Raw genomic sequence first — 26,021 nt, 5'->3', positions numbered from 1 at the left:
GGGGGGAGTTTCCCCCACCTGAATATATTGACGATGATCAGGGGATAACCCCAAGGTAGCGGCCCTTTTACAGATGCCCGAGAATACACAGAGAGAGAGAGAGAGGGATAAAAGGACGATAGGCTATTTCTATTCTGAGAGGGCCTGCAGCCAGTTCTCAACGTGCACCCTCCGGCTCTCGGGGAGCCGATCGCGCCACAGAACGGCGTCCTCGCGGCAGCATCCAAGCACCCACCGCAGAGACGGTTGCTGCCTCTGGAAGACCATGGCGTTCCTGTGTTTCCAGAGGTGCCAGCAACACAGAAGAGCGAACTCCACCGCCGACCTGGTCACCGCACCCACCGCAGCGGCAAGGCGATGCAGCCTGCCCACCTCGACCCCGTCGGCGTTAACGCCGAGCTCATTCCAGAAGGCCCTCGCGAACGGGCAGGCGAACAACATGTGATCGGCCGTCTCCAAGGGTGCCGCGCATAACGGGCAGCCGGCGCCCGCCGCGTCGACGATGCACTTGCGCAGAAGGACATCTCGAGTGTGTATGCACCTCTGGACCAGTAACCAGCTGAAGAATTGCACGCGGGAGGGGACCCGTGCACCCCAGATCATGTCCGCGAAGCCCGCCCTCACCCCGCCGAAACGCAGCAGCCGGTAGGCGGCGCTCGACGACAGAGCCTCGTGGGGCGCCGCAGCATGCCGTAGTGTCCTCGTGTCCTCCCCCACAACGGGGGGAGCAGCCTCCAGGAGAGCCGACACGGCCTGCAGTTCACTGGTGCCCACCCTTGTCAGCCTGGGGACCAGACAACCTGCCAGGCCGCTCCGGCGGACCTGCCACACCGTCGCCTCGCCATCGACAGCATGGGAGAAGAGTGCGGGGAACGCCACCGCCACAGGCCCGCAGGGGAGCCAGGAGTCCCACCAGAAGGAGCAGGCCCGGCCGTCCCCGACCACCACCCTGGATATCGTGCGGTAGAGCGGGAGCAGTTTTGCAACCGAGCACGGTGCTCTCCATACGCCAGCTCGCTACGGCTGAGGATAGAGCGCCCGTCCGCGCTGCTCCAAATCCAGGCAGCCCAGCGCGACCGGGGCATCGAGTGGAGTCGATGAAGCATCTTTAGGAGGAGGCACGCGTTCTGGGTGGCGAGGTCGCGAACGCCGAGGCCACCTTCGCTCTTTGCCCTGCACACTCGTTCCCATGCGACTAAGCATTGGGCTCCCGATGCCCGCTCAGCCACGTTCCAGAGGAAAGAGCGCCGCAGGGCGTCCATGGCGTTGACCACCGAAGGAGGAAGAAGCAGCACGGCCATTGCGTACGTGGGAAGCGCATCCAGGACTGCGTTGATGAGGACTAGACGGCCGGCCGGCGAAAGAAGGCGGGCCGCCCACCCAGCCAGGTACATGTCCACCTTCGCATTGCCCACTCAACCACAGACATCTCCGGCGAGGCAGGCATGATGTCCTTTGATGCGGAGCATCCCACATTCATCCCCATGTACACTCCGACTACTCTCCAAGCCCCAAGTGATGCGGAGCATCCCACCATCATCCCCGTGGACTCTACATCAACACATCCAACCCCACAAGGACCCATGACTCGAGCTCGTGCAAGAGCTCTTGAAACCGAGGTGACTTCTATCCTAAACGATATCTCATATGACACTCTCGAGACATGGCTACTACCTAAGTCAGATACACTATGCATGATTAGGTGTCAAGAAGGACCTCCCGAGGATGCATGTGAAGATGGACAAGCTGCCCGCTCCACGGATAAAGAGAACCAGCCGAAAGGGACAAGTTCACCTCCCAGGCCCCGGACATCCGGCCCCCAGGCCCCGGACATCCGGCCTCCCCCGGACATCCGGCCCCCAGCCCGAAAATCCGGCGCCCGATCCAGAGAGCACAGAAGGGTGCACAGCCAGCCCGGACATCCGGGCCCCAGGCCCCGGACATCCGGCCTCCCACGAAGCCCCGGACATCCGGCCTCCAGTCCGGAAATCCGGCGCCTCTGTCCAGAAGCAAAATCACCCAGCCCGGACATTCGGCGTCTTGTCCCGGACATCCGGCGCCTCGGGAAGCCCCGGACATCCGGCCCGACGCCCGGACATCCGGCTCTCCCTGCGTGTGCACAGTGAAGGGCCGAAGCCCATGGCCCCTTTCGCCCCCGTAGACTATATATACTCCATCCCCTTCCTCTTTTGAGACTTAGCATTGAATTAGCTCATATTTGTGTGAGAGCCTTTGCTCATCCACTTGGTTACTTCTCCTCGGAGCTCACGACCTCTTCGGAGAAGATCCCCCAAGCGGATTCAAGACCCCTCTTTAGGGAAGAACATCAAGGCCTCCTCTTGGAGATGAACGGTTCCTTTGTATCCTTACCTTTGTTGACTTTGTATCTCGTGGATCTCTTATGTGTGTGGTGATCTAGCACTTGTGTGATCGATTCCTTGTTGGTTGAGTGATTCTCTCTCGTTTTCCCCCGTGATTCCCTTTGTGCTTCCGCGTGTTCTTCGTGATTCCCCGTAGGATCCACTCCAAACGTGAAAGATCGACGCTATAGGGTTCCACCCTACATCATCCTTCCTTCGCAATGGCCACCCGGCAGCCACCTCCGGCAGTTCCAGCCTGTGACATGTCATCGGAGTCGGTGGTGCTGCCGCTACCTTTGGCGAGACGGGGGCGCTCATCGACATTGACATGTTCCACTGCAAGGACCGGCGATGGCCGATGGATGAGTCATCCTTAGTTTTCTCCCCAATCGTCGCCGCTGCGTCGAGTATCTTCCGGTAGATTCTTCGTGGTGTCTCCGCCACCAGAGAATAGTTTCTTCGGGGTGACACTGCGAAATAATTTGAAAGTCATCAGCCAATTTGAAATTTCGTACCCCCAAAAAGGCGCAGAAGAAACATTATGGGCAGCATACTTGTAGTGCAGCAGTGGTTGATCTCCTCCTGTATTGCGTTCCCATGGTACACGACAGCGCCATTGCTGACGGCGAGAACCGTGCAGCTCTGCGGGATCCTCTTCGCGCAGTACTTGGCCACAACGGTGGCAGACAATCTGACCATATGATGAATAAGAAAGCAATGTCACTTGCTTGCAACATGCGAATCGATGGATGAAACACCAGAATGTGATGCGCAGGAGCAAGAGTGGTTATGTACCCGAGATGCCTAGAGTTCTTGGTGATCCCGAGGATGAGTTGCGCGGCGCCGTAGGAGATGGCCTCGTTTACCAAAGCCCTCTTGACGGATGACCCATGGCAGACCCTGAGCTCCAGGTTGATCTGACGTGGGAGAGAAGGCGGTCAGGAAGCAATTCTCCGACCAAAGAGGCAGCAAGCAAGAAGAGAGGGTCAGTGTGTGTCAGGCAGGTACCTGGTTGAGATTGCAGAAGCCGTCGTACGCGCCGAGCACGGAGGCCAGCGAATCGGCGGCTCTGCTCCTCTCAACCGGCCTGAACCCGTCGGCGGCTCCGGCGGCCGTGACGTGGAGGGCAACAACGAGATCGCCGGCGGAGGCGGCCTTGGCCAGCGCCCAGGTGAGCAGCTCCCTCCCGGCCGCGTCCCTCCGAACCGCCACCAGCAGCGTCCTCCCTCCCCAGCCGCGCGCTGGCACTCCCACCGGCGGCGGCGCGCACCGGGTCCTCGGCGATCTGTGCTTCATGCTGCCGACGCCTGATCAAGAAGCAAGCACGCCACACAGACACACACAGGTCACCGAATTGCCCTGCCACCGAATCTCGAGCCGAGCCGTTTGCTCTGCTTCAGTTTGTTGGATGGATCGGAGACTGAGGGAGAAGAACGGTGGCTGTTGCGTTATATGGTGGTGGCGACATGCCCACGCGGATGCGGGTAGGCTGCGGTTGCCGTCGCCGTGGCATCCAAGCTGGCTGCGCGGGCTGCGATTTTTTTAAAAGCGGGACTAGAGACTTGAGTTTTACTAATAGTGACGGAGGCAAGATTGCATCCGCGAGGCAAGATTGCATCCGCGGGAGGCATCCGTGCTGCGTGGCGTGCGATTTCATCCACCCGCGCCGCCGTGGATTTACTAGTCCTGTGCGCAGCCATTCTCTTCTACCACTTCTATACTACTTCTATGGGCGACGGTGTTAAGACTAGCGATTGGGGCGCGCTGCCTTAGGAGGTACTTTGTCCTTAATTCCAGCAACAAAACAATGTAAAACGTCTTACATTATGGGACGGAGCGAGTATTTTGATATGTTAGTAGAATGCAACACTGGGATCTCTGAATTACTTAAGCAACATCAACCATTAGGTTCTGGTAGAACCCGAAAGTTGGCAACCATAACTTAGTTCGATTCCCAATGATAACAGCGTGGATTATCTTACATAAATCTCTACTTTTCAAATTTTGTGCTCCTGATAAAATTGCCTTATTTACTACACAATTCATATCGGGTGCCAGTATCATATTGCAGAAGGCAGAGCACTTTCAACCTAAGTTATGCCAATGGCGAAGAAGTTTTGACTGTCGTCAATCAAAGCATTCCAAGGCTGGCATGAGTCAAAATATCAGAACCTCAGGTAAGTCTTGTACTCAATGAGATTATGCCATGTGTATGGCAGGAAGTTACCTGAGTTTTCTAGTTTACAGGGTGCCTTTTGTTCTATTCCTGCTAAATTATTTATGTTCTGTTCCCAAGGCAGTATTGTCATAAATAGCATGGTCATTTCTCTCTACCTAGTATTTCCCCGTTTCACTGGCTATTTCTCCCTAGCATCATGTGCTTTTTAGTTGCCACAGATACCATGAAGAAATATAGCAAATTCCATAACCAAGATGACTTTGCATTTGTGTGGAACTCATAATTATGCTAAATCTAATATCTGGATGAATATTTACAAATTATGTACTCCCTCTGACACATTTGGGACGGGGGGAGTAGTTGTTAAATACTCACACATTTGCACACACCGCGCTAATAACAAACTTACTGTTGTTAAGTTATAGATTTTCTTTTCTGTACGAGATGGAAGTTTGATTAATAAATAAGAGCAAGCTTTACTGAGCAGCACAAAAAGAATACGACATGAAATGAATCGGACATAAGACTGAAACATTCATCTGCGGTGCTATCTTGATGAAATTCATGTCTTAGATCGAATATTTGAACAACAACAACAACAACAACAACTCACATAAGAAACGACTAAGGCAAGAGAAGTCTTGCTGCAGGAAAATCAATATCTCAACAAATCAATACACCCTTATGTGAATTTCATTCAAGCTAACTTGCATAGTGTTTATTCAATCGAATATAGAAAGATGAATATGAATATGAGGCACGTCCACGTTGGCGAATAGCTTGACCTCATAAGTATGCACACCCTATGTCAATGAACGGGTCCTCTTCCTGAATGAGTAACGCTGGCGCAAACTTGAATACAATATCTTCACGTCTGATCTCAATGTGGATGAAATAGCATCATATTCACATAACTTTGCTGACCAACATGTAATTTTGTAATTAGCGAAGGGTAAAACCTATTATGTGTCCAACCAGCAAAAAATCAATTGATCTTTTGACCACAACATACTCAATTATACCAAACTTGTTGCAAAGTTACTGCCCTATATCAAAGAGCAGGTTTGCAAGTCAAAATATAGCTAGACTACAACCGATCAATTCCCACAGTAAGGAAGAACTAAGTAACTAAACCATTGATGTGTTGGGTAGCAAAGCTAGTCCAACAAGGCCATAGTTCCAAGCAGCGCATGCATCAACTTTCAAAAGTATAACACTAATGTGTTGAGTAGCTAAGCTAGTCCACCAAGGCCACAATTCCAAGCAGCACATACATAAACTTTTAAAAGCATAACACTATCATGACTGTTATTTCCATGGGCCAGGGTCGAAAACAAAAGACCGTTCTTTCGATGGACATGTATTGAGATGATTGGTGGGACATAAAACATCTTCTAAGATAATGGTTCATTCTTGACTATTAGGGAGAGGCAAGTGTAAGAATCAGAACTAAAAGGTAAGTAATCATGAAAAACAAATGAGACATATTGTTGCTTGTACGATTCCTAATCACTCCTCGACACCTTACAATTTGCAAGCAGGCAAGAAAAACTCATCCTGAATTAGTATCATGTAGGTGGAACACATCGATCTAAGGTTACTGAAGCCTTTTGAAATCTAAACTTTTGATTTACCTTGAGCCATCTCTCCTCATTGTATCTGCTCGTTGGCGTAGAGTTCTGACTCCCGTCAAATTGCCAAAAAAAATTGAATCCCCTTTCGTCTGGCAAACTACACTCCATACTAAGGGCCCATGGAAGATCTAACAGAAGTCAAATCATATTTATCCTGAACATATTGGAACGTAATAACATGAGGTAGTGTGACACGGGGAATCCCCTTTCGTCTGGCAAACTACACTGCAAACTTTAAATAGGGCACCGTCTAAATCCGTTGAGACAACACCATATGAATTATGGTTTGGCAAGAAACCTAAGTTGTCGTTTCTTAAAGTTTGGGTATGCGACACTTATGTCAAGAGGCTTCAGCCTGATAAGCTCGAACCCAAAGCGAAGAAGTGTGTATTCATAGGATACCCTAAAGAGACCATTGGTATACCTTCTATCACAGATCCGAGGGTAAGATTTTTTTTGTTGCTAAGAATGGGTCCTTTCTAGAGGAGTTTCTCTCGAAAGAAGTGAGTGGGAGGAAAGTAGAACTTGATGAGGTAATCGTACCTTCTCTCAAATTGGAAAGTAACACATCACAGAAAGTAGTTCCCGTGATGTCTACACCAACCGGAGAGGAAGCTAATGAAGATGATCATGGAACTTCGGATCAAGTTACTACTGAACTTCGTAGGTCAACCAGGGTAAATCCCGCACCAGAGTGGTACGGTAATCCTGTCCTAGAAGTCAAGTTGTTAGACAACGGCGAACCTACGAACTATGAAGAAGCAACGATGAGACCGGATTCCAACAAATGACTTGAGGCCATGAAATTTGAGATAGGATCCATGCATTAAAACAAATTATGGACTTTGGTGGACTTGCCCAATGACCAGCAAGCCATTGAGATTATATGGCTCTTTAAGAAGTGCTGGAAATATGCCCTAGAGGCAATAATAAAATGGTTATTATTATATTTCCTTGTTCATGATAATTGTCTGTTGTTCATGCTATAATTGTATTTACCGGAAACCGTAATACATGTGTGAATACATAGACCATAATATGTCCCTAGTAAGCCTCTAGTCGACTAGCTCGTTGGTCAATAGATGGTTGTGGTTTCCTGACCATGGACATTGGATGTCGTTGATAACGTGATCCTGACCATGGACATTGGATGTCGTTGATAACGTGATCACATCATTAGGAGAATGATGTGATGGACAAGAACCAATCCTAAGCATAGCACAAGATCGTGTAGTTCGTTTGCTAAGAGCTTTTCTAATGTCAAGTATCATTTCCTTAGACAATGAGATTGTGCAACTCTCGGATACCGTAGGAATGCTTTGGGTGTACCAAATGTCACAACGTAACTGGGTGGCTATAAAGGTGCACTACAGGTATCTCCAAAAGTGTCTGTTGGGTTGGCACGAATCGAGACTGGGATTTGTCACTCCGTATGACAGAGAGGTATATCTGGGCCCACTCGGTAATGCATCAACATAATGAGCTCAATGTGACTAAGGAGTTAGTCGCGGGATCATGCGTTACGGAATGAGTAAAGAGACTTGCCGGTAACAAGATTGAATGAGGTATTGGGATACCGAGGATCGAATCTCGGGCAAGTAGCATACCGGTGGACAAAGGGAATTGTATACAAGATTGATTGAATCCCCGACATCGTGGTTCATCCGATGAGATCATCGTGGAACATGTGGGAGCCAACATGGGTATCCAGATCCCGCTGTTGGTTATTGGCCGGAGAGATGTCTCGGTCATGTCTTCATGGTTCCCGAACCCGTAGGGTCTACACACTTAAGGTTTGGTGACGCTAGAGTTGTTATGGGAAATAGTATGTGGTTACCGAAGGTTGTTCGGAGTCCCGGATGAGATCCCGGATGTCACGAGGAGTTCCAGAATGGTCCGGAGGTAAAGATTTATATATGGGAAGTCCAGTTTCAGTCACCGGAATAGTTTCGAGGGTTACCGGTATTGTACCTGGACCACCGAAAGGTGTCCGGAGGTCCACCGGGTGGGGCCACCTGCCCGGGGGACCTAATGGGCTGAACAAAGGGTGGGAACCAGCCCCTGGTGGGCTGGTGCACCCCCCAAGGGCCCAAGGCGCCTAGGGTTGGAAACCCTAGGGGTTGGGGGCACCTCCCACCAAACTTGGGGGGCAAGCTCCCCCCTTGGCCGCCCCCCTAGATGAGATCTAAGGGGGCTGGCCCCCTCTCCCCTTCCCTTATAAATAGTGGGGGAGGGGGGGGGGGTGAGAGGGCTGCCGCACCCTTTCGCTGGCGCAACACCTCCTCCTCCTCCATAGAGCTTGGCGAAGCCCTGCAGAAAATCAACAAGCTCCACCACCACACGGTCGTGCTGCCGGGGTTCTCCCTCAACTTCTCCTCTCTCCTTGCTAGATCAAGAAGGAGGAGACGTCCCCGGGTTGTACGTGTGTTGAAAGTGGAGGCGCCGTCTGTTCGGCGCTAGATCGGATCTTCCGCAATTTGAATCACCGCGAGTACGACTCCATCATCCGCGTTCTTGTAATGCTTCTGTTTCACGATCTTCTAGAGGTATGAAGATGCACTCCCTCTCTCTCGTTGCTAGCATCTCCTAGATTGATCTTGGTGATATGTAGGAAAATTTTGAATTATTGCTACGTTCCCCAACAGTGGCATCATGAGCTAGGTCTATGCGTAGATTCTATGCATGAGTAGAACACAAGTAGTTGTGGGCGATGGTTTGGTCAATTTGCTTACTGTTACTAGTCCTATCTTTGTTTGGCGGCATTGTGGGATGAAGTGGCCCGGACCGACCTTAGACGTACGCTTACGTGAGACAGGTTCCACCGGCTGACATGCACTTGTTGCATAAGGTGGCTAGCGGGTGTCTGTCTCTCCCACTTTAGTCGGATCGGATTCGATGAAAAGGGTCCTTATGAAGGGTAAATAGCAATTGGCATATCACCATTGTGGCTTTTGCGTAGGTAAGAAACGTTCTTGCTAGAAACCCATAGAAGCCACGTAAAACATGCAACAACAATTAGAGGACGTCTAACTTGTTTTTGTAGGGTATGCTATGTGATGTGATATGGCCAAAAGGATGTGATGAATGATATATGTGATGTATGAGATCGATCATGTTCTTGTAATAGGAATCATGACTTGCATGTCGATGAGTATGACAACCGGCAGGAGCCATAGGAGTTGTCTTAATTTATTCTATGACCTGTGTGTCAATGAGAACGCCATGTAATTACTTTAATTTATTGCTAACCGTTAGCCATAGTAGTAGAAGTAATAGTTGGCGAGACAACTTCATGAAGACACGATAATGGAGATCATGATGATGGAGATCATGGTGTCATGCCGGTGACGAAGGTGATCATGCCGCGCCTCAAAGATGGAGATCAAAGGCGCAAGATGATATTGGCCATATCATGTCACTTTATGATTTGCATGTGATGTTTGTCATGTTTACATCTTATTTGCTTAGAACGACGGTAGCATAAATAAAATGATGCCTCACTAAAAATTTCAAGAAAGTGTTCCCCCTAACTGTGCACCATTGCGAAAGTTCGTTGTTTTGAAGCACCACGTGATGATCGGGTGTGATAGATTCTAACGTTAGTATACAACGAGTGTAAGCCGGATTTACACATGCAAAACACTTAGGTTGACTTGACGAGCCTAGCATGTACAGACATGGCCTCGGAACACGAGAGACCAAAAGGTCGAACATGAGTCGTATAGTAGATACGGTCAACATGGAGATGTTCACGGATGATGACTAGTCCGTCTCACGTGATGATCAGACACAGCCTAGTTGACTCGGATCATGTATCACTTAGATGACTAGAGGGATGTCTATCTGAGTGGGAGTTCATTAAATAATTTGATCAGATGAACTTAATTATCATGAACATTGTCTAAAATATCTTTACAATATGTCTTATAGATCAAATGGCCCGCGCTAATGTTGCCCTCAACTTCAACGCGTTCCCAGAGAAAACCAAGCTGAAATTCGATGGTAGCAACTATACGGACTGGGTCCGAAACTTGAGGATCATCCTCATAGCTGCCAGGAAAGCATATGTCCTTGAAGCAACGCTAGGTGACCCACCCATTTTCCCAGCAACTCAAGACGTTATGAACGCCTGGCAGTCGCATAGTGATGATTACTCCCTGGTTCAGTGCGGCATGCTTTACAGCTTAGAATCGGGGCTCCAAAAGCGTTTTGAGCAGCACGGAGCATCTGAGATGTTCCAAGAGATGAAAATGGCTTTCCAAGCTCATGCCCGGGTCGAGAGATATGAAGTCTCCGACAAGTTCTACAATTGTAAGATGGAGAAAAATAGTTCTGTCAGCGAGCATATACTCAAAATGTCTGGGTTGCACAACCGCTTGTCTCAGCTGGGAGTTAATCTTCCAGATGACTCGGTCATTGACAGGATCCTCCAGTCGCTCCCACCTAGCTACAAGAGCTTTGTGATGAACTACAATATGCAAGGTATGGAGAAGTCCATTCCTGAGTTGTATTCGATGCTGAAATCAGCGGAGGTGGAAATCAAAAAGGAACATCAAGTGTTGATGGTGAATAAGACCACTAGTTTCAAGAAAGGCAAGGGTAAAAAGAACTTCAAGAAGGACGACAAGGGAGTTGCTGATGTAGGCGGAACCCTAGGGGCCGATATTTCACGTTTGGAGTGGATCCTACGGGGAATCACGAAGAACGCGCGGAAGAACATAGGGGAATCACGGGGAGAAACGAGAGAAACACTCAACCGACAAGTAATTGATCACACAAGGGCTAGATCATCGAAAGCACAAAGTATCACGAGATCCGAAAATCAACAAAGGAAGATACAAGAGTAACCGGTCTTCTCCGTGAGGAGGTCTTGATTGTCTTCTCCAGATGGAGGCCCTGAATCCCAATGGATCTTCTCCGAAGAGGCACGGTCCCTCACGTGGAGTAGATCCGGTACGGATGAGCAATGCTCTATATCACATGAGCTATCACAATGCTAACCCTATCTAGGAGGTGGGAGTGGTCTATATATAATCTTAGTGCAAATGGGGGTCAAAGTGAAGGGGTACAAAGGGCATCAGCCCGAGGCTGCGGTCACTCAGGCGTCGGACGTCCGGTCTCTACCGGTCGTCCGATCGCTTGTGGAGGTCCGAACGTCCGGTAGGATCGAACATCCCCTGTTTTGGCTCGGGTGTAGGTTTGACGGATGTCCGGTGGCTTCGGTCTTCCGTTAATTTCCTCTCGGGTGCCCAGTTGCCGGACGTCCGGTGCGGCCGGTCGTCCGCTCGCTGGGAGTCGCCGGTCGTCCGGACCGTGCCGGTTGTCCGGTGCCTGGAGCTCTGGCTGGCCTTCCTTCTCTCGGTTGTAGCAACCTTCAGGGGTCGGACGTCTGGGCCCGGCCAGTCGTCCGGTGCCTGTAGCTTCTCAAGTACCTCTTCTTCTTGATGTTCATGCTTGGTGTCCTTGCCACCTTGGACATTGGGTGTAGCTATCCCGTGGCTCTCCTCCAAGTACCTGATCACACACAGAGTCTCCGTATGAGGTAGTAGCCAAGTCTCGTGAGTAGAGAGAGGGAGTTCGGAGAGGAGCAAGTTCACCTTATCTTCAATAGCCTTTGCTCTAGCTCTTGTCATGGGTCCAAGCGGTGTTGAGGGAGATGTAGGTACGTCCATGGGGATGAGCGAGGGATGCTCCGCATCATCTCCCCCCCCCCCCCGCCTTGGGAGAGATCTGACCTCGGATCAAAAGTTTCATCTCCATGGTATGGCGCGAGGTCCTTGACGATGAAGATGTCGCTTACATTGTACTTGCCTCGTGGGAGGTTTATCTTGTAGGCGTTGTCGTTGTAGCGTGCTAGCACCTTGAAGGGTCCATCGGCTCGAGGGAGAAGTTTGGACTTTCGTTCGTTGGGTAAGTCGGTTCTTGCGAAGGTGTAGCCACACGAGATCACCAATGTTGAAGATCATGGGTTGCTTGTTGACATTGAGCTTGGTCGCTAGTCGTTGTACTTGGCGCTCGATGGTGTGCCTTGTATCCTCATGCATCTTCTTGTTGTAGCTTGCCCGTGCACTCGCATCCATGTTGGTGCGCTCTTGTAGAGGAAGAGGTAGAATGTCCAATGGTGACAACGGGTTGGAGCCGTAGACGACCTCGAAGGGGGACTTGCCGGTAGTCGAATGTCTTGCACGGTTGTAGGCGTACTCAGTGATGGGTAGACATGCTTCCCACTCCTTGATATTCTTCTTGATCAACACGCGAAGTAGAGTGGAGAGTGTACAGTTCGTCACCTCCGTTTGGCCGTCGGTTTGAGGATGGTATGCGGATGAGAACAACAGCTTGATTCCGAGCTTGGCGCATAGTGTCTTCCAAAAGTAACTCAAGAACTTGATGTCACGGTCGAAGACGATTGTCTTTGGTACTCCATGGAGTCGCAAGATTTCCCTACAAAAGAGATTTGCAATGTGTGAAGCATCGTCTATCTTGTTGCAAGGAATGAAATGTGCCATCTTAGAAAATCGGTCCACAACAACAAACACGGAATCCTTGCCATTTTGAGTTCTAGGCAAACCAAGTACAAAATCCATGCTAATGTCTTCCCAAGGTTGATAAGGAATAGGAAGAGGCATGTAAAGACCATGGCATTGAGCTTTAGACTTAGCTTTGCGACATGTAGAGCATCGGTTGGTGATACGTGAGACGTTGCAGAACATCTTGGGCCAAAAGTAGTTCTTGGAGAGGGTGGCGAATGTCTTGTCGCGTCCAAAATGTCCCATGAGTCCGCCTCCATGAGCCTCTTGCAAAAGTAGCAAACGAAGAGAAGACTCGGGAATGCATAGTTTGTTAGCTCTCATAAGATAACCATCCTTGATGTAATATTGTTCCCAAGCTGTATGCGTCAAACATTTAGCATAAGGAGTAGCAAAAGATGGATCATTAGCATACAAGTCTTTTATGTGCTCAAAGCCAATAACATTCAACTCAAGTTTAGTGACAAGCGTGCATATGCGTGAAAGTGCATCCGCACACATTTTCCTTACCCTTAATGTACTTGATCATATAGGGGAAAGATTCAATAAATTCACTCCATTTGGCATGACGCTTGTTCAACTTAGTTTGACCTTTTAAGTACTTAAGCATTTCATGATCGGTATGGATGACAAACTCATGAGGTCTAAGATAATGTTCCCAAACATGTAGCACACACACTAAAGCATACAATTCTTTGTCATAGATGGGGTAGTTAAGTTGACGCCGAAGAGTTTTTCACTAAAATATGCAATGGCTCGTTTTTCTTGCATTAAAACTTCTCCAATTCTGGTACCACTTGCATCACAATGAACCTCAAAAGTTTTCTCAAAGTTTGGTAAAGCAAGAATCGGAGCATGAGTAAGCAAAGACTTGAGCTCATCAAAAGCGGTGGATTGCAAAGATCCCCAAACAAAAGGAGTATTCTTCTTACTCAAAGCATGCAAAGGAGCGGCAATAGTGCTAAAGTCTTTCACAAAGCGACGATAAAAACCCGCAAGACCAAGAAAGCTACGCACTTGTTGCAAATTGGTGGGTTGGGGCCAAGTTTTTTGGACCAGGGTCTCTTTACTCGCTAGAGCGCCAGTTGCAACACATCCGGCCAGCTGTTCTTTCGTAACCCAGGAAGGGACCCAGTTGCAAGCATAAAATTGTTTGGCCATTTCAATGAACAGCTGGAAAAAGATCAATGCCCGTTTAAGATTCATGGCTAACAAGTATAAAGCGGCGCAAGGTCATAGGGAGAAGATGTTGAGGCATATTGATAGAGGCAAAGGTGTCCCGTCTTTCGATGAGATGATGGATATCGCTTTGGTGGCAGTCGACTTTGATGATCCGACTACGAATGTGCGAGGACGTCGCGCCTTAGCAATCGCTAAACCAACTCCAAGAGGTTATTGACCACGCCGGAGCACGATCAACCTGACCACGAGGGTCTGTTTCCTGCGAGCAAACGAAGAACAAGCAAGAAACTGAGATTGCAATCTAGATATTGCGAATATAAGATGAAAGCTTTATTGATCAAGGTGGGGTTCTGCGACGCCTTTGTCTGGTCGTTGAACACAAACGAAGTACGCGAAGTTGCAGCTATGGCGAACTTTTAATCTAAACAAAACCCAAAGTCTAAACGATGCCCTAAGGGTTGTATATATTGAGGAAGAGGGGGGAATTTCGTGGCCCTTGGTGGAGGGGTCCGAAATCAACCCTATCTCTTGTTTTCCCACACATACGGACTCTAAAAATAGCCTATACTTATGTATTTCGAAATTACATGGGCCTGGCCCAATAATAAGGTGACGCAGCACCTAAAATAGCCTCGGGACGAAATTTATGAAGTGGCATCTTGTATATTTCGTCCAAGGCTTCATGCACCCATTATGGTGGCTTCAAAGTCCTGAAATCATCACTTGTAACTCCGTTCTTGTTCCCCTTGCGCATGCCATCATCTCCATGCTTGTTCTTGCTCCAATGTTCATCCTTCTCCAAGCTAGGCCCTTCATTTGTAAGCAAAACAAATGTATCCAATTTAGGCAGCATCATATTCTCATGAACATTAGAATCATTACCAAGAAACGAAAGTACCTGGTAATTTAGTTGGCGTGCACGAGCTCTAGTAATTGGTCCAGTATGTATAGCAGCAGGGGCTGTGGGTGTAACAATTGTATTGATATCCTCATCAAAACCATACACAACTTCAAAAGGGCACATCTTAGTAGTAGAATGCAATGAACGATTATAAGCAAATTCAATATGAGGCAAGCATTCCTCCCACATTTTCTTATTATTCTTCAAAACAGCCCTAAGCATAGTAGACAATGTTCTATTGACTACTTCAGTTTGTCCATCAGTTTGGGGGTGACAAGTAGTACTAAAAAGCAGTTTAGTCCCCAACTTAGCCCATAAACATCTCCAAAAGTGGCTAAGAAATTTAGTATCACGATCTGAAACAATAGTATTTGGCACACCATGCAAGCGAATAATTTCACGAAAGAACAAATCAGCAACATTAACAGCATCATCGCTTTTATGACATGGTATAAAGTGTGCCATTTTCGAGAATCTATCCACGACAACAAATATGCTATCCCTCCCCTTCTTTGTTCGAGGTAAACCTAAACCAAAGTCCATAGATATATCCTCCCAAGGAACACTAGGTACAGGCAAAGGCATATATAAACCATGAGGATTGAGTCGTGACTTAGCTTTTTGACATGTAGTGCAGCGAGCAATAAAACGCTCAACATCCCGTCTCATCTTTGGCTAAAAGAAATGTGTAGCAAGTACGTCCTCCGTCTTCTTCACGCCAAAGTGTCCCATTAATCCTCCTCCATGCGCCTCCTGCAACAACAAAAGACGAACGGAGCTAGCTGGAATGCATAGCTTGTTAGCACGAAACACAAATCCATCATTAACAACAAACTTGTTCCACATTCTTCCTTCTTTACAATTCTGCATTACATCTTTAAAATCTGCATCATGCACATATTGATCTTTGATGGTCTCCAAACCAAATATTTTGAAGTCAAGTTGTGAAAGCATAGTATAGCGACGAGACAATGCATCAGCAATAACATTTTCTTTTCCCTTCTTGTGTTTAATGACATAAGGGAAAGTCTCAATGAATTCAACCCATTTAGCATGTCTACGATTCAGTTTAGCTTGACTTTTAATATGTTTCAAAGATTCATGATCAGAATGTATAACAAATTCTTTGGGCCATAAATAATGTTGCCATGTTTCTAAAGTCCGAACAAGAGCATATAATTCTTTATCATAAGTAGAATAATTCAGACTAGGCCCACTAAATTTTTCAGAAAAGTATGCAACAGGTTTGCCATCTTGTAATAACACACCTCCTAATCCAATTCCACTAGCATCACATTCAAGCTCAAAAGTCTTATTAAAATCAGGAAGTTGGAGTAAAGGAGCATGTGTCAACTTATCTTTCAATACCGTGAAGGCTTCTTCCTGTGCGGTACCCCAAAGAAAAGGCACATCTTTCTTTGTAAGCTCATTGAGAGGTGCAGCAATGGTGCTGAAATCTCTCACAAAACGCCTATAGAATCCAGCGAGGCCAAGAAAACTCCTCACTTGTGTGACCGTTTTGGGCTGCGGCCAACTCTCAATAGCTTCAATCTTGGCTTTATCAACTCCAATTCCCTGTGGAGTAACAACATAGCCAAGAAAAGATACTCGGTCGGTGCAAAAGGTGCACTTCCCAAGGTTACCAAACAAACGTGCATCACGTAGAGCAATAAAAATAGCACGTAAATGTTCCAAATGTTCTTCCAAAGATCTGCTATAAATCAATATGTCATCAAAGTAAACTACCACAAATCGTCCAATGAAAACACGTAAAACTTCGTTCAATAATCTCATGAAAGTACTAGGTGCATTAGTTAACCCAAAAGGCATGACTAACCACTCATATAATCTAAACTTAGTTTTAAATGTTGTTTTCCATTCATCTCCCAATTTCATATGAATTTGATGGTAGCCACTACGCAAATCAACTTTGGAGAATATTGTAGAGCCACTCAATTCATCAAGCATATCATCTAGCCTAGGAATAGGATGACGATATCGAATAGTAATATTATTAATGCCTCTACAATCAACACACATACGTGATGTACCATCCTTTTTCGGCACTAGAATAATAGGAACAACACAAGGACTAAGGGATTCGCGTATATAACCTTTGTTGAGAAGCTCTTGTACTTGACGCATAATCTCCTTCGTCTCCTCTGGATTGGTACGGTATGGTGCACGGTTTGGCAGTGAAGCACCGGGAATTAAGTCAATCTGATGCTCAATCCCTCGAATAGGTGGTAATCCCGGTGGCACGTCTTGTGGAAAAACGTCAGCGAACTCCTGCAAAATGTTAGTGACAGCCGGAGGCAAAGAGGAAGGCACGTCCTCGAATGAAAATAATGCCTCTTTGCACACAAAAGCATAGCAAACATATTTGCTGAAATCTAGCTCATCAATATCAGATTTGGTGGCAAATAAACATGCACTTTTCAATTTAATTTCAGAAGCAACACTAGATGGTTTATTATTAGGCTTCATTTGTTGCTCAAATTCTTTTGCCACAATCTGATTTTCACTCTTATTCTTCTCCTGTTTTGCTTTATTAGCTCTATTAATATCATCTTTCAAAATGGAATCAGGAGTCATAGGAAGCAAAGTAATATTTTTATCCTTATGAACAAGAGTATAGTGATTGTTTCTACCATGGTGTACAGAATTTTTATCAAATTGCCATGGTCTACCAAGTAATAAGGAACATGCTTGCATAGGTACCACATCACAATCAACATAATCAGCATATGTAGAGGTACTAAAATGCACACGAACAGTACGTGTTACCTTAACCTTGCCGCTGTTGTTGAACCATTGGATGTAGTAAGGATGTGGATGTGGTCTTGTGGTGAGAGAAAGCTTCTCCACCATCTCCATGCTAGCCAAGTTGTTGCAGCTCCCTCCGTCTATTATGACGCGCACAGAATGTTCCTTCACAACTCCCTTGGTATGGAACAAATTGTGCCTCTGATTTTGCTCAGCTTGTGTGACCTGCACACTCAAAACACGTTGAGCAACTAAACATTCATACCTGTCAGCGTCTTCAGGAGCCATGTATTGCGTCTCATGATCAGAATCATCTCCACCATGTTCTTCACGTGTAATAAGAGCCAATGTCTCCTCATCATAGTCACTAGCGGACTCATATCCACCATCCGCGGTAGCAATCATCACACGCGGAGATTTGCATTCTCTCGCATAATGACCTCCTCCCTTACAACGACGACAAATAATATCACTTGTGTGCCCTGTTGATGCCCTGGAAGAAGAAGAACTCTGTGCAGGCCCGGCAGGTGCGCTCTTGGCAGATAATGGTGGTTGTTCCTGTTTTCTTGTATCACGGCTGTAGGAGGCACCTGACTGAGGTGCTGGTGCAGTTAAAGCAGAAGATGCACGCGGCGTCCATGAGGAAGGTCGGCCTGCAGAAAAGTTAGTTCGCGCCAATGCTTGTCGATCCTGCACTTCACGTTCAGCTTTACAAGCAAGATGGAATAAACGAGTGATATTAGTATACTCCTTATAGTCTAGAATGGTCTGAATTCTCTATTTAATCCACCCAGAAAACGTGCAAGCATAGCTTCATTCTCCTCAACAATACCACATCGAATCATGCCAGTTTGTAATTCCTGATAATATTCTTCTACAGAATTTTTTCCTTGTCTTAAACGCTGCAATTTTTGAAGCAATTCACGTTGATAATATGGTGGAACCCAACGCGTACGCATAGCGGTTTTCAAAGCAGCCCAAGTAGTTGGAATAGGATATAATCTACAATGTTCAGACCACCAGACACATGCAAAACTAGTGAAAGCACAAACAGCAGCAGCAACCCGTCTCTCCTCGGGATATTGTAAACATGTAAAACGTTGTTCAGTTTCTAACTCCCAAGTAAGATATATATCAGGAACATATCTACCCTCAAATGGTGGAATATTCAATTTCAGTTTAGGAATATGGACATCATCTCGTACCTGAGGTGGTGGTGCAGGCCTACCATTACGAATATATACCTGAGGTCGACCTGGTGGTGGTGGTGCTGGTGGCTGCACGTAGTTCGGATTTTGATCAACCTCAGCCTCTCTCCCACATAATCATCATCCTCCTGGGTACCAGCAGCAGCAGTAACAGGAGCCAAAGAAGCACCAACAGCAGTAGCAGCGGCACCAGAATTTTGTCCTGGCTCAATAGGAACACGCTGTGCTCGTCCATACTGATTCGGAAGGGGGCGTAGTTGTTGTTGTTGCAGAGGTGCGACAGGTGCAGCCGGTGGTGGAAGACGCGCAAACAGTTCATTAAATCTGTTATCAAGCTTTGTTTCAAACGACTTCTCAAGGCCAGTAATCTTCTCCATGGCCTCTTCAAAATTGTTCAGCACATCTTGCACCTGTTCAGTCATCATTTGCTGAAACTTATCATGAAGCTCCTTGTTCGATAAGTTCTCCCAGTCAATCTCGTCGGCTTGTGATCCTGGCATGGTTAGCAGCAATAGAAACACACAAGAATATGATCCTACAGACTACTAAGAAGTTGTGGTGGTGTATCACAAACCCGTCAAGCAAACCTCAAATTCTTACCAGTTCTTACCCAGCAGCAGGTGGTGATCGGCAACCGTTGTAGTCAAAACTTCTCAAAGCTTGGATAGAGCGATTACCAGGGAAAGTCAAATGCACGACGTAGATGTATGTGGAGCTGGGAAGGCTTATAATATGGTAGCAAAAAGGGTCAGCAATAATCAATTCAGAGATGCAAAGTTGAATAAACGCTCAACGACGGTACTGTGCTGGTCCTAGGCTAGACCGTGCTAGAGACGCGAGCCTAGAACACTAACAAAATCACGGCGCTGCACGTAAACAAGGGAAAAGCACACTCTCGATTTTTTTTCGCTCTTTTTTTTTGCGCTGCTTTTTTTTTGCGCTGCTCTCTTTTTTTTTTGCAAAAAATCACTATAATGGCGAGTGTCTCAAAACTCTTCCCAGGTCAAACTGACAGGATGGGCACGAAATTTTTGTGACCAAATTTTTTTTTGACTGCCCGGACCCAAAAACTGGAAACGGGTCAAAAAAAACTTTCTATAACGGCGGCTGTCTCAATACGCTTAGAAACACCTAAAAATAGGATAGCCAGATTTTTTTTTGTCAAGTGCGTTTTCCGAAAATTTTGGGCCTAAATGGAGGGTGGTTTCCGGACTCTTTTTTTTTTGGAAACCAACCTCTTCTACGGACGGCAAAAGAGCTGGAATCCGAAACCTACTCAGACAAGGAAACACGAATCGGAAATTAGATGGATCCCGAAAACAAACCTAATATGCAAGGAACTCGGATTGGTGGTGGATATATGGTGGTGGTATATGGCAGCGGTGGTGGTAGCGGTGGTAGTATATGGATATGGATCGGTGGTGGTATATGGACACGGATTGGTGGTGGTATATGGATACGGATTCGGAGCGGTGGCGGATAAGCGGTGGTGGTAGATGGCAGGGGCGATGATGATGGTGCGGCGGCGGCGTGACAACTTATGACCAGAACTCGAAACTCTAAAAGAGTAGACTCTAAGACCAGCAACTAGACACGACGATGCAACCGCAAATTCAACAAAGCAAAACCCTAAAAAGATTATGCAAAGGCTCAGATTGGTTCGGATATGATGAACTAACCCTAATTTTTTTTGTGGCTTTTTCGTGGACTGTAGGTATGAAGAACAGACTCGATCTAAACTACGAAAAACTGTAAAATCTCACCGAGCAACCTGGAAATCTGATACCACTTGATAGAGGCAAAGGTGTCCCGTCTTTCGATGAGATGATGGATATCGCTTTGGTGGCAGTCGACTTTGACGATCCGACTACGAACGTGCGAGGACGTCGCGCCTTAGCAATCGCTAAACCAACTCCAAGAGGTTATTGACCACGCCGGAGCACGATCAACCTGACCACGAGGGTCTGTTTCCTGCGAGCAAACGAAGAACAAGCAAGAAACTGAGATTGCAATCTGGATATTGCGAATATAAGATGAAAGCTTTATTGATCAAGGTGGGGTTCTGCGACGCCTTTGTCTGGTCGTTGAACACAAACGAAGTACGCGAAGTTGCAGCTATGGCGAACTTTTAATCTAAACAAAACCCAAAGTCTAAACGATGCCCTAAGGGCTGTATATATTGAGGAAGAGGGGGGAATTTCGTGGCCCTTGGCGGAGGGGTCCGAAATCAACCCTATCTCTTGTTTCCCCACACATACGGACTCTAAAAATAGCCTATACTTATGTATTTCGAAATTACATGGGCCTGGCCCAATAATAAGGTGACGCAGCACCTAAAATAGCCTCGGGACGAAATTTATGAAGTGGCATCTTGTATATTTCGTCCAAGGCTTCATGCACCCATTATGGTGGCTTCAAAGTCCTGAAATCATCACTTGTAACTCCGTTCTTGTTCCCCTTGCGCATGCCATCATCTCCATGCTTGTTCTTGCTCCAATGTTCATCCTTCTCCAAGCTAGGCCCTTCATTTGTAAGCAAAACAAATGTATCCAATTTAGGCAGCATCATATTCTCATGAACATTAGAATCATTACCAAGAAACGAAAGTACCTGGTAATTTAGTTGGCGTGCACGAGCTCTAGTAATTGGTCCAGTATGTATAGCAGCAGGGGCTGTGGGTGTAACAATTGTATTGATGTCCTCATCACATATATACATATCAAACCGGATTCAAACATTGGCAGGGTTATAGAAATGACGAATCGGCGGTTTAAGAGAGGGCTAATGATACCTAACGGGTTATAATTTCCTTAATGGTTAAACCTCCTACAATGGTGTGGAAGTTAAAGATCTGAAAAAATTGCTAAGTATTGTACAAATAGGCTTTACAGGTTGATATTATAATTCTGGATCTGCTGCAGTTCAAAAAAGGGAGAAAATTCCAAAACCCTAAGTTGTGACAGTGGAATAGTTAAGGTGCAGATGGGATTTTTTTCCCGAAAAAAGAGATGTTGTGATGAGGAAAAATGGATTATGGCTACGGCCGCACAGGGAAATGTCAAGTTTTTATCAAGTACTTATGTGACAACAAAGTACAAGTGAAGAACACTGATGAACACCGAGGAACACAGAAACTCTAATGAATAAATCTAGGGTGGAAAGAGAGAAGGCTTACTGAGGCTGAGAAGAGCAGCGGAGAGGCGCCGCATTTTTCTGGTGCGTTCAGGGTGATGCAGCGGCCGGAGGAGAGGTCAAAGACGAGGCTAGACAGCTGCGGTTGAGCTCGAAGCACTGGGGCGGCGTGAGGAAGACGACGAGGTGAAGAGGCACAAAGGGGAAAAGTGAAAATGACCCCCGACCCTATTTATAAAGCAAAGGGATAAGCGACAGGCGCGAGAATCGAGGAGCCCAAAGAATGGATAAGTGACAGAGCTGTCGCCTCGATTTTCGGAGGTCATTAATAAAAGGGAGGTATGTACGGTTTTTAATAAGCAGGTGACATCATGGCGGTTTATTGCAATCTTGGAAGATGATGTCATGGTGGATTACAAAGTTGACATGAAGGTGTTCAAGAAGGAATTCTCTTAAGTCTGGAAGATTGACATGAACAGGTTCAAATCAATCTGGGGCCTAATGTCGGGGATATAAATATTGAGTATAAACCGCCCAGGTGGGGCCGGGTTATACTTGTAACGAGTCATTCATATTGAAGCCCATGAAGACTTGTGTGGAGCTTTACTTAAGAGGCTTAGAGGCCCAGGGCCCAAAAGCGGATTAGGGCCCGTAGACATAAACCGACATATACTATGTAACTTGTGTTGTAAGATAGGAAAGGGTAGAAACCGAGCCGGACACGTGTATGAGCCGGCCGGGATTCTATAAACCGCTGGGCGTCAACCTATGTATATAAAGGGACGACCCGGTGGCGGTTCAAGGACAAGAAATAACAACTCAAGAGATCTCGCAGGAACCTATGTATATAAAGGGACGACCCGTGTCCTTTGTCTGGTTTAACCCCTTTAAGCTAATCTTGTTGCGATGGCTCCATGACTAAGTCCTCACATTAGGACATCTGATGTGATAATTCCACGACAGGATGTTACACCTGGGTAAAAGGTAGAAAAAATTGTAGTAGATTGGATAAGTAGATCTCGCAGGAACATGAGATAAAATAAATAACAATAAATTGCAGCAAGGTATTTTTGGGTTTTTGGATTAATAGATCTGAAAATAAAAGAGGCAAATAACAGATCAAAAAGAAAATATGATAAACAAGAGACCCGGGGGCCGTAGATTTCACTAGTGGCTTCTCTCGAGAAAAATAGCATACGACGGGTAAACAAATTACTGTTGGCCATTTGATAGAACTTCAAATAATTATTATGATATCCACGCAATGATCATTATACAGGCATCACATCCAAGATTAGTAGACCCACTCCTGCTTGCATCTAATATTATTGCTCCACACATCAACCGCTATCCAGCATGCATCTAGTGTATTAAGTTCATGGGAATATGGAGTAATGCACTAAGAACGATGACATGATATAGACAAGATCTATTCATGTAGGAATAGACCCCATCTTGTTATCATTAATAGCAACGATCAATACGTGTCTTGCTGTCCCTTCTATCACTGGGAAAGAAAACCGCACAACCGAACCCATCACAAAGCACCTCTTCCCATGGCAAGAAAAATCGATCTAGTCGGGCTAACTAAACCAAAGATTCAAAAAAGAAATACGAGGCTATAAGTAAACATGCATATAAGAGAGTTACATCGTATCCCAACAAACACACCACAAAAAGAGTTACATCAAATAGGTCTCCAAAAGACCATTGTATTGAGAATCAAAAGAGAGAGAGGAAGCCATCTAGCTACTGCCTACGGACCCATAGGTCTACAATGAACTACTCACGCATCATCAGAGAGGCACCAATGAGGATGATGAACCCTTCTATGATGGTGTCTAGATTGGATCTGGTGGTTCTGGAACTTGCGGCTGCTGGAATTGTGTTTTGTCGACTCCCCTATGGTTTTTGGATTTTTGGGATATTTATAGAACAAAGAGGTGGTGCGGGAGGCCACCGTGGTGGGCACAACCCACCAGGGCATGCCTGGGCCCCCAGGCGCACCCAGGTGGGTTGTGCCCCCCTCGTAGCACCCCTCTAATACTTCTTCGGCCCAAGTTGTTCCTTCTGGTCCAAAGAAAATCTCCAAAAAAATTCGCTGAGTTTGGATTCTGTTTGGTATTGATTTTCTGCGAAGTAAAAAAACAAGCAAAAAACAACAACTAGCACTGGGCACTATGTCAATAGGTTAGTCCCAAAAAATGATATAAAGTTGCTACAAAATGATTGTAAAACATCCAAGAATGATAATATAACAGCATGGAACAAGCAAAAATTATTATAGATACATTGGAGACGTATCAGCATCCCCAAGCTTAATTCCTACTCATCCTTGAGTAGGTAAATGATAAAAAAAATGATGTGGAATGATGCCTAACATGTTCATCACATATTCTTTTCTTTTGTAGCATCGTCATTTGAACTTTTATATGGTTCAAAGCAATAGTCTAGTTTGGACATGAAGATTTCAATACTCAAGCATATCAACAAGCAACCATGTATTTCAAAATATCAACACTACACTAAGTTATCCCTAGCCCATCATGCTCAATCATTGATCTATTCATGAAACACACTCGCATATTAGCTACACCCAGTGCTCAAGTACGATCATAATGCCCCTTAGTTGGTGCTTTATAAGAGAAGATGGAGACTCAAATAAAAAAATAAAAATAAAAATTGCATAACGTAAATAGAAAGGCCCTTCGCAGAGGGAAGTATGGATTTGTAGAGGTGCCAGAGCTCATAGCGAAAAAGATAGAGATAAAACATTTTGGGTGGCATGCTTTTCGTATCAACGAAAATGATCGAGTAGTTCCTAATACTTTCCATGCTAGATATATCATAGGAGGTTCCCAAACAGAAAATGAATTTTATTGCTTTTTCCACCATACTTTCACACTCCACATCTAACCGTATCCACGGCTGCTATCCATACTAACACTTTCCAAGGAATTTATTATTTGACAACATAAACTAAATTCATTTTTCATTTTGGGACTGGGCATCTCTAATACATTTGTCGTACTCTCGTGCAATGACAAGTGAATAAACACTCATCTTGAGAATAACACATCTAGCATGGAAAAATATCATCCACCCCCTACTGTTTGATGAGCGGTAAGAGCACACAAAAGAGAAATTATTTTGAAATTTAGAGATGGCACATACAAATTTGCTAAATAGCAAGAGAATACCGAAAATAGGTAGATATGGTGGACTCATATGGCAAAACTGGGTTTAAGGATTTTGGATGCACAAGTAGTAATCCCACTTAGTACAAGGGAAGGCTAGCAAATAACTTGAGAAGCATCCAACCAAGAAACTAAAAATCACATAAACGAGCATTAAGCATAACTAACACTGAATAATGCACCACAAGTAGGATGTAATTTTATCGCATAACTATTGACATTCGTGCTTGCATAGGAAATCACAAACCTTAACACCAATATTCTTACTAAAGCATAATTACTCATCAACATGACTCACATATTATATCATCATATCACAAAACTATTACAACGAATCAAGTTTATTTTGTCCAATGATCTTCACGAAAGTCTTTATTATATCCCTCTTGAATATCACTACTGGAATTAGCTTTTTGACGTCCGCCATCTCTTTGCCGTCCGCTGGAGGACGTCAAAGAAGGTCTTTGCCGTCAGCCACACAAAAACGGACGGCAAAGAAGTGGCTGATGACAAACAAGGTGTTTGCCATCAGCCAACTCTTTGCCGTCCGCTGGCTGACGGCAAAGAAACTATGTCGTCCGCTAGCGGACGTCAAAGAGGTTGGTGGGTCCAGTTATTGTGTAACCAACTCAAGCCCACCGGCCCCACCTCTTTGCCGTCCGCAAGCGGACGGCAAAGAATGTTTGCCGATCGTTGGCGGATGGCAAAGAGGCGGGTACGTTAACGGCCGTCCCACCCCCGTCCTCTGTCTCTTCTCTCCACTCTCTCTCGCTCTCGTTCCCTCCCCACCCACAACCGCGTCGCCGCCACCGACCCCGTCTGCCGTAGCCGGCTGCCCTGCCGCCACGCACCCCTCCCCTGCGGCGCCCCGACCTCCACCGTACCCCCGCCATCCCTTCCACGTCGCCCCGCCCACACCGGCCCGCGCCGCCGCC

At 46.2% G+C, this 26,021-nt stretch overlaps 1 protein-coding gene across 1 annotated transcript in view; it reads right to left on the bottom strand.

The window, feature by feature from the left end:
* LOC119309319 overlaps positions 1 to 26,021 on the bottom strand; it is a 204,879-nt gene that overhangs the window by 2,098 nt on the left and 176,760 nt on the right. The window contains exons 2-7 of the mRNA XM_037585345.1: positions 3,369 to 3,667; positions 3,156 to 3,277; positions 2,915 to 3,051; positions 2,481 to 2,830; positions 1,009 to 1,400; positions 200 to 949 (exon numbers count right to left, since the gene is read on the bottom strand). Coding sequence (XP_037441242.1) covers positions 200 to 949; positions 1,009 to 1,400; positions 2,481 to 2,830; positions 2,915 to 3,051; positions 3,156 to 3,277; positions 3,369 to 3,667 — 2,050 coding nt within the window. The remainder of the gene's footprint in view (positions 1 to 199; positions 950 to 1,008; positions 1,401 to 2,480; positions 2,831 to 2,914; positions 3,052 to 3,155; positions 3,278 to 3,368; positions 3,668 to 26,021) is intronic.

Source organism: Triticum dicoccoides, chromosome 5B (assembly GCF_002162155.2).
Source record: "Triticum dicoccoides isolate Atlit2015 ecotype Zavitan chromosome 5B, WEW_v2.0, whole genome shotgun sequence".
Taxonomy (NCBI): domain Eukaryota; kingdom Viridiplantae; phylum Streptophyta; class Magnoliopsida; order Poales; family Poaceae; genus Triticum; species Triticum dicoccoides.
Note: the sequence above shows the minus strand (reverse complement) of the source record. Positions and strands in the feature narration are given on the sequence as shown.